Source organism: Bufo gargarizans, chromosome 3 (assembly GCF_014858855.1).
Source record: "Bufo gargarizans isolate SCDJY-AF-19 chromosome 3, ASM1485885v1, whole genome shotgun sequence".
Lineage (NCBI taxonomy): Eukaryota > Metazoa > Chordata > Amphibia > Anura > Bufonidae > Bufo > Bufo gargarizans.
Genome location: NC_058082.1, coordinates 285866557 through 285875786, shown reverse-complemented (window position 1 = coordinate 285875786; position 9230 = coordinate 285866557). Strand labels below are relative to the sequence as shown.

The 9230-nt window shown below is 43.7% G+C and overlaps 1 protein-coding gene across 2 annotated transcripts in view; it reads left to right on the top strand.

Moving 5' to 3' along the window:
• Nucleotides 1-2237: 2237 nt before the first annotated feature.
• ALDH3A2 (aldehyde dehydrogenase 3 family member A2) overlaps nt 2238-9230 on the top strand; it is a 28832-nt gene continuing 21839 nt past the window's right edge. For both annotated transcript variants that reach the window (XM_044286192.1, XM_044286191.1), the window contains exons 1-3: nt 2238-2355; nt 7437-7606; nt 8622-8853. In XM_044286192.1, the coding sequence (XP_044142127.1) occupies nt 7451-7606; nt 8622-8853 (388 nt within the window). In that variant the 5' untranslated portion in view covers nt 2238-2355; nt 7437-7450. The remainder of the gene's footprint in view (nt 2356-7436; nt 7607-8621; nt 8854-9230) is intronic.

The following is a 9230-nucleotide window of genomic DNA, read 5'->3' as shown; positions in this document are numbered from 1 at the left end:
CCTGGATTCCTGCTGACAGCAGAAGCGCACGGTGTCATTGGTTGCTATGACGCCATGCACTTCATGCCACCACTGCACTACAGTAATACACTCGTATGATCTATACTAGTGTGTCATAGTAAACAATGACGCCGTGCGCTCCTGCTGTCAGCAGGAATCCAGGCGGGAATACCATGGACCGTTCACGGCCGTGTGCATTCGGCCTAATACAGCTATTTTACCAGAGAAGTGACCTTGAGTGGTTGGATCTGAGTCTGAGGCATTGTATGTTGAGTCTAGTTTCAACTTACGAGGGGTCAGAAAAAAACATTGTATGCTGAAAATATTGTATCCTGAGGCCATTGTATCTTGAGGGATCACTATTTTTTTCAGGTCGGATGCCGACCCATCCACTTCAATGGGGCTGCAAAAGATGCGGACAGCACAACGTGTGCTGTCTGTCTCCGTATGTCTGTTCAACGGCCTCGCAAAAAAAGAACATGTCCTATTCTTGTCCATATTACCGAGAAGGACAGGACAGTTCTATATAGAGGGCAGGAGGTTACTTTCCGCAAAATGCAGCACACACATGGTCGGTATCTGTGTGTAACTGACCCGCAATTTACAGACTGCAAAACAGGCTACGGTCGTGTGCATGAGCCCTTAGGCTGGGACTCCATGGTGGTCTTGGATAGGAGCAGCCAGAGAAATTAATTGGGTTGCAGTGCAATTCGCAGGTTGCCGCGACCCAAGAATTGTCAAAAAATCCAACCCAGCTGTTTTATCTTATTTGTTATGCAAGATCTGGTATTTGACTGATGTAACAATTATCTTCAGTTGTGTTAGGTTTTCCTATTGCCCAGCTGTAAGCAAGTCCCACTCATCTGCTGCCAAGGCTTAGAGCAACCTTCGGCACTCCAGCTGCTGGGAAACTACAACTCCCAGCATGCAAATATGCTCTGCTGCTCTTCTAACTCCCATGGAAGTGAAGGAAGCATTCTGGGAGTTTCTGAACAGTTGGAGTGCCGGAGGTTGCTGTTCCCTGGCTTAGAGGGGTCACTGATCTCATGCCGCTTTCATTTCTTATAAATTCTTGAAAAATATAAAATATGAGCAAGTACAACGCGCTGTGTCCGCGGGAGCTCACGTCCTGACCTACATAGCACTGATAGGATCGCATAGCATTATACTGATTTATGAGGCTATGTAACCTTTAGGCCCCTTTCACACGAGCGAGTTTTCCACGTGGGTGCAATGCGTGAGGTCAACGCATTGCATCTGCACTGAATCCGGACCCCCTAACTTCAATGGGGCTGTGTACATGAGCGTTTTTTTCATGCATCACTTCTGCGTTGCGTGAAAAATGCAGCATGTTCTATATTCTGCGTTTTACACGCAGCCCTGGCCCATTAGAAGTAAATGGGGCTTCACTGAAAAACGCATTGCATCCAGAAGCAAGTGCGGATGCAATGTGTTTTTTCACTGATGGTTGCTAAGAGATGTTGTTTGTAAACCTTCAGGTTTTATCTTGCGCGTGAAAAACGCATCAAAACGCATTGCACCAGCATGGAAAAAACTGAAACACTGAACGCAATCGCAGACAAAACTGACTGAACTTGCTTGCAGAATGGTGCGCGTTTCACTGAACGCACCCTGAGCCAATCCGTCACGCTCGTGTGAAAGAGGCCTAAGCGGTCTGGAATGTATTGGATAACACTGCCAATGCCGTGTGTGTTATTCAGCACATTCCAGGACTCTAAAAGGCCTTTTACACAGGCCGACAATTGAACATATGATCTTGCGGTGTAAATGCACTGCCACACGAGCAAAAAGTATAGTCAGAGAAAAATGTCATCCAGCCAGAGCCCCTGTGGTAAATCTGGCGCAGGTCTAGAGACCCTGGGGGGAGATTTATCAGACCTGGTGGAAAGGAAAACTGGCAACCAATCAGATTCCACCTTTCATTCTCTCAAGAAGTTCTGGGAAATGAAAGGTGGAATCTGATTGGTTGCTAGGGGCAACTAAGCCAGTTTTCCTTTACACTAGGTTTGATAAATCTTGCTCCTAAGTTCACGCCATCTAGGCCACAACACAGCAGAAAAACTGCAATAAATAACACCCGCCTACAATGTCTGTCAGGATAGTGTTTATTTCGAGAATTTTTTTCCCTGCTGGATTTTTGCATCTCAGAACAGTACACGCGATATCGCAGTTCCGCCCCGATCCCTAGTGTACACAACAGCCTCTCACATCCTGAACTTTCCCCCACCCGCAGCTCCAGCCCGGGCCATGTGACCGCAGTGTGGGCGGGGCCTTGGACTTAACTCCCTGTCAGTGTTCCGGGTGGCTGTCGCAGTTCTCTTCAGGTTTCTGCAGGTGAGTGACTATAGGAGGCGTATGTCGTTACTGGCATTACCTGTCAACGCGGCCCTGGACCGACACAACGTCCTGCGGGTGTGCCCTGTGGTACCCTGAGCCAGGGTGTTTACATAGGGCACCTGAGCAGTGGGTATGTCCCAGGACCGAGCCAACCTGTTCTGTGTGAGGGCTGCTAGATAGGAAAGGCTTTCTGGGGGAGTACAGTTCATTTACACATGAGCAGAGGGGAGATAAGAGGCCACAGGGCACTTGTGATGCCACTTATCTCCTGAGAGAATCTAGAACTAGATACCCAGCACGTCTGATCTATAGTGATGAGTCGTTCGCGACTGATCCGGGACAAAGAGTCGGCACCCAAGAGAGTGAGGTGGATACACAGACAGGGCAGAGTTCAGGCACAGCGGCGGTCTGCAGAGAATAAAGAAAAGGCAGGGTTCAGGCAGGCGGCATCGGTGCCCCATCCCTACAGTCTCCTTATGATTGAGCAATTAGATGACCGTATACAATACTGTAGCTGGAGCATTACTCCTAACTTTTGAAAAACAGAAACAGGGACTATGTGTGGCATGCGCAGCGCCAGGGCAGTTTATTTATATTAGGCCATGTCTCTATACTGAGAGGGGCCACAGTGTGGCTTCTCTTTAAAGGGGATCTGTCACCATGAAATGCAGTGTAATTTGCAGGCAGCATGTTATAGAGCAGGAGGAGGTGGGCAGATTGATATATAGATTAGGGTTGTCACGATACCAAAATTTTGATTCGATTTCGATGCCATAAAAAATTATTGTGATACTCGATACTTTTTGATACCATACAAAAACAAAACAAAAAACTTTTAATAGAAATACAGGGGGCGGGTACCAGCGGCAGAATCACATAGCTGGATCCCAACCTCTATGACAGGGAGCTGCGATCCGCAGCAGTTAACCCCTTAGGTGTGGCAGCTGTCATTCAATAGTTAAAATCAATCAGTCGCGCTACTAAAAGTCGCAGTGTAGCCTAGGCCTTATACCAAATCTTGTCACATAAAACTGTATATCAATCTGCTCTGCTCCTCCTGCTCTATAATGTCTCACCATCAGCTCAGACACCATTTTTAACATGACTGGTTCCTTTTAGGTATAAAGACATCTGTGTAATTGCAGATTTATCACATGTCCTCTTACATGAGGCAATACTAATTGTCCTTCTAAAACCTGATCAGGACCTGCTGGGATGTGGCTCCTATAGGTTATGGAGTAAAGTACTAGGTAATAGACTTAATGCCAGCATCAGGCTGGGTCATTCCAGGAAGAAGAACCTCTGATAACCTTGGAGGTGTCCAGATTGTTCCTCAGGTGGGTGTGTTGAGAGGGGAGGATTGGGCCTTGGCCAAGACCTTTGACTCAATTTTTTATTTTTACATGTGGGTTACTGTACACAGCATTGGTCAAGTATAATAAATAGACCTGTTAATCTAATAAAAATAGTCTTCAGCACGTCTTTAACCCTATTCCCAAAAAGTTTTTTAAAACTTTGGAATCATTTGATTATTTGGGGTCCTTCCATGCCCTAAGTCTACTTTCACACTAGTGTTTTTGCGGATCGTCATGGATCTGCAAAAACTCTTTTGTTACAATAATACGACCGCATGCATCCGTCATGAACGGATCCGGTTGTATTATGTCTTCTATAGCCATGACGTATCCGTCTTGCTCTGCACAACATTGCGGACAGCGTTTTTCTGTCTACGATGGGGACGCAACCAAACAGAACGGAATGTATTTTGGTGCATTCCATTTTGTTCAGTTCTGTCCCAATTGACAATGAATGGGGACAAAACTGAAGTCTTTTCTTTCGCTATTGAGATCCTATGATGGATTTCAATAGCGGAATTGAAAACGCGAATGTGAACGTAGCCTTAGGTCCAATTAGTTAAACTGCAACAACTCAAGTAAAGCTGCTTTCACACCTGTGGCCGGGTAGCAGCTGGATCTCGGCCAGGCCCCTATAATTAGTCAATGCTGTACTGCAGGAAGGCATTAGTGTCTGCCAATGCCAGGTTCATAGAACTCCGCCAGGCATTTCTCTACCCGAACAGCCCGCCATAGTTCCTTGCTGCCAGTGTGGAAGTAGCATAATTAAGTGGTACAGCCTTACCTGTCATTTATTTATATTCGATAGCTGATCAACCGAAACTCCTAACTTCCTGCCTATCCCCCATACCACCATCTAAACCAGAAGTATATCTAGCCAATTAGTTAAGAGTTTGACCACACAGTCCGGTTTCTTGATGTTGCTGGAAGCCAAAACCAGGAGTGAATTAGAAAAATAGAAGTCAGATCTGTCCATTATCCCTAATCTCCCTTTATGATCCACTGCTGATTTTAGTTTCCAAAACTGCACCATGAAACCTGACCATGCGGCTCTTGGAGCACCCGACGGTTTCAGTCTTATTCCTGTACATAAACTAGCTCATAAGGTTTGGTTTGAAAACCCTTTATGGCACGATGGTTGTTATGATCATTTATAGTGGGGTGGTGACACTTATACAGCTAATGCCCGATGTCGTTTGAAATACCATGTGCAGAGCCTATTGTGGCAAACCCTGCATTCCCAATATCCTGGTAGGGTTTCTATATCGTCATACCCATTAAATGGTTTTATGGGAGGGGAGTATAATTTCAGTTATTCCTACCTTAAATATGCTAAGGCTGTGCTCACATCTCCGTTTCGGAGATCTGGCTGCCTAATCCGGTGCAAATGCTGACTGTCGGCGGGCTAAAAAAAAAATGTTGCATGCAACGGTTTTTGTCCTGCCGAAACCTGGCATTTATATTGGAAATCGGAATCGGCCGGATCACCACCGGACCGCATTGCAGTCAACAAGGATCTGAAGTGAAGTAGAGGATACGGCAACGCTGGATCCTGCGAGATCTGGCAGTCCGTTCTGTGCTGGAAGAGCCTGCTGGGTCTCTGAACGAAGCCTAAGGCTCCACTGCACCCTGTGCTGGCTTTGGATACATGGAAGTCCTTAATTCTCACTGAGGAATAATTTTCGGATATTCTGGAATCGCACTGTTTCACAGGTGATTAATAAGAAGCTGATTCAGCTCTATATTATCCATGAATGCTAACTTCCACCATAACTAGACAGAAGGAATAGGTCCACATCACCAGAAGATTTTTGGCATATGTCGTGGGATTGTCCTGCTCTGCAGACATTCTACGGGGAGGTAATTGATTTGCTGTCTAATGTTTTGGACTGCTGTTTTCCCTTTTGAGTTTATTTGGTATATTAGATGAACAAAGATAGTCTTATCTTGTATGCATTTTCTTTAGGGTGACATTGGGGCACATTTATCAAGCTCGCCTGTTTTTAGGCTTTCGATTAGACAGGCGTATTTCCTTCTCCTGTCTTTCCTTTGCCATCTATTTATCAAGCACTTCATAAATTAGACTAGGCCTATTGCTACTAGTCTGACCTATAGTGGTTCTTTATCAGTACAACAGGTTCATATATACTAAAGGTACCTTTTACGCAAGGCGATGATCAGTAAGACTGAGCGACAAACGAGTCGTTTCTTGGTGTAGTGAACGTTTTAACAATGACCCTTTTAGATGCACTGATTATTGTTCACAAAATCATAATTTCATTGTTTGTCATGCAGACAGTTTATTCAAAGCCAACGTTCATTGCTCTTACACTGCTCGATAATCGTGCAGTTTGACTTGATTTAACGATAATTTACACAATAATCTGCTTATGTAAAGGTACCTTTAAAACTGTTCGAATTTGTATGCGCATAAAAGTTGGTGCAGGTGAGCTGAAATTAGGTGCACGTCTCCGTGAAAGTAGGCAAAATGTGACGCAACTAGGGCTGCAGCTATCGACTATTTTGGTATTCTATATTCTATCGAGTAATCCAATGATTAATCGAGTACTCTAATAAAAAACTAATTAAAAGAACATTTTTCTTCATAAAAACGTATCACCCACCAGTGCCATCAGCTGCCCCCTCCTGTAGGGGCAGCTCGTCCATCTTCTTCTCCCGTGCGCTGCACTGTAGTCCTGACATCACACAGCGTCAGGTCATAGTGCACTATGTCCTGACGATGTCTCAGGACAAAAGTGCAGCGTGGAGCGGGCTGGGATTTTTTTGTGTTTAAGTCAATCGAGTAATCATTTCAGCCCTAGGCGCAACTCGCCATTCAAAACAGAGGCAGAAAAGTACGCCAGCCCTGGAAGTGGAGTAGAAATTAGACAGTTTTTACGACTAAATCAGGTGCAAAATAAGGCGCACCTACATAAATAGATCAGAAAATAGGCACAAAAAAACTTCTGAATTAGTCTAAACAATCAAAATAGGTGAACGAGTCGCAAATGCCTCTGAAACAGATGCATTTTCAGTAGTAAATGTGACAAAAAAAAGTAAATGGTCTAAAACAGAATTTTTACACCTAAAAACTATAGTAAATCTGCGTGCTTATTACTAGCTAGGAAGACTATTGCTCTGAGGTTGATGGATAATAAATCCCCCTCAATACATGGAGGCACTTGGAGAACTCTATAGTTCCATATGAGAGAATTATATACATTCATAGGAAATTCCATAAAGTTTAGAATTCATGGTGTTGTTGTTTTCTGCCCAGCAATTCTGTCAGGTTGTTGCGCTGACCTTTTAACACGGTATATGCCCGGCATACATATATACTATTTGGTAATGCTAGGAGACTGGTCTTTCCTGACCCTCTTCTGTTTAGAATCTATAGATTATCTGTAACCTGTTTTGACGCACAATTCGGATATTTATTTTCCCTTTTTTTACGTCTGTGTAGTTTTTTTGTAATATATCTGTAACAGTTGTTTATACTAGTAGATGATACGTGTATTTTCTATGTGTTGTAATATCTTGGGTTCGATGATGGCATTTGTACGTGTCATGTTACTACTTCCTAAATGAAATGAGTAAAAATGCAGATAGAGTATACTTGATGAAACCTTAGTAGAACAGAACACTTTATTAGTGCGTGGTTATTCGACCAGCTCAGAGGGCTAAATTGCCATCTTGCGTTTTACTACATATTCTCTTTTCCAGACTTAGTGCACACGATGATGAAAAAGGTTGTGAACACAGCAAGGCATGCATTTGCCACTGGGAAGACGCGATCTTTGGATTTCCGGATACAACAGCTACAGGCTTTGAAGAACATGATCACTGAGAATGAGACCGAGCTCAAGCAGGCCTTGAAAGCAGACTTGCACAAGGTGCTTTAGTACTTTTGTGTTTATTAGCTAAGGGTTAAAACATGAAACTCTCCTTCACTATGTTTCCCTATACTCCAGACAATCCACCAGTCATGCACACCATTGTATTTTTCATTGTTTGCATATAGTGCAATTTCTATGGAGCAATGCACACAACTATAAAACATGTCATGTTGTGGTCTGCATTGAGGAAGAGAATAATCCTTTCTATTAATGGAAGCGAGAAAAATATGGAGTACACCCAGAAGGTGTCTTTAATTTGCAGGTGGAAATCCGGACATAGTTGTGTGCCTGAGGCCTAAGAGCTGTTTCAGACAAGTGTGTCCTGTGTGGAAATCGTGCTCCATGTGTGAGTGTGATTACCCGTTACAGACACTCAGAATTATACTGACTTAGGGCTCATGCACACGACCGTATGCCCTCCAAGACATACAGTACAGTTCATGAGTGGGCCATATGTCCCGGGGCGGCATGTATCGTGCGCACGGGAGCGCACAGCACCATAGATTACTATGATACTGTGCGTGTCGGGCTGCCCGCAGGGCTATTGTCCCTCACTCATAATGGTATTATTCTGTAGAAGCAGAGACACACAGCATTATAGGTTGGCTTGGATTAATGATTCCTCCATATTGCCTCCAAAACAACCCCATTCAAATGATGCAGAAATGTCTGCAAGAAGTCTGCCAGCGTGTAAATATACTTTAGGAAAGTCAAATTTAGTTTTCATACATATATATTCTCTTGCATAGAACCTTCCAGTTGTCTGACCTGCCCCCATTCTTGCCTGTACCTGGGATGGTTTGACAGACAGTGGGGTATGATAGTGGTAAAGTATGCAAATAAGAATTGTTCTTGCTTAGCAAGATTTTTTTTTTAATGTAAATTTTATTTACATTAATGCATTCAATTATAGTATCTGTTTGCATAATCAATATTTGTAATTGTACAGTACAATATTTTCTGTTCATCTGTCATTTGACAAATGTAACAATGTGTTTTCTCTTATGCCTAGAATGATTGTACAGCTTATAGTTTTGAGATGATGGGACTCTTGGCTGAAATTGAGCATACCATTGACAATCTTCGGAACTGGGCTGCACCACTACATGTGAAAAAGACCCTGATGACCATGGGAGATGAAGTGTACATCCACTATGAACCTCTTGGAGTTGTGCTCGTCATTGGAGCTTGGAACTATCCCCTTGTCGTTGTTCTGCATCCTGTGGTGGGGGCCATTGCAGCAGGTATATATTGTAATCTGGTCACTGTTACTCCTCCAGCAAAGTGTGATGCGGCCAGCAATAGTAAACAGTAGTGTTTAGTGATGAAAACAGGTTCTGTCTTGGTACTAATGATGGCTGCATCTGAGTTTGCAGTAGGTGCTCTCCAGCCCTCCTGCAATCACGGATAGTGCGGAGACACACAGGACCAACACCAGATATCATGGTGTGGGGTGCCATTAGCGTCCATGTTACAAAACACTATTACCTAACTGTCTGCTAACCTCTCTTGTCCCAGGCAATAAAACTTAACTTTTACTTCTTTTATTAAGACAATTGAGAAAAGTGAAGTAAACTTATGTGAGCTACCTAAAGGGTTAAAAATAGCTAAACCTCACTGG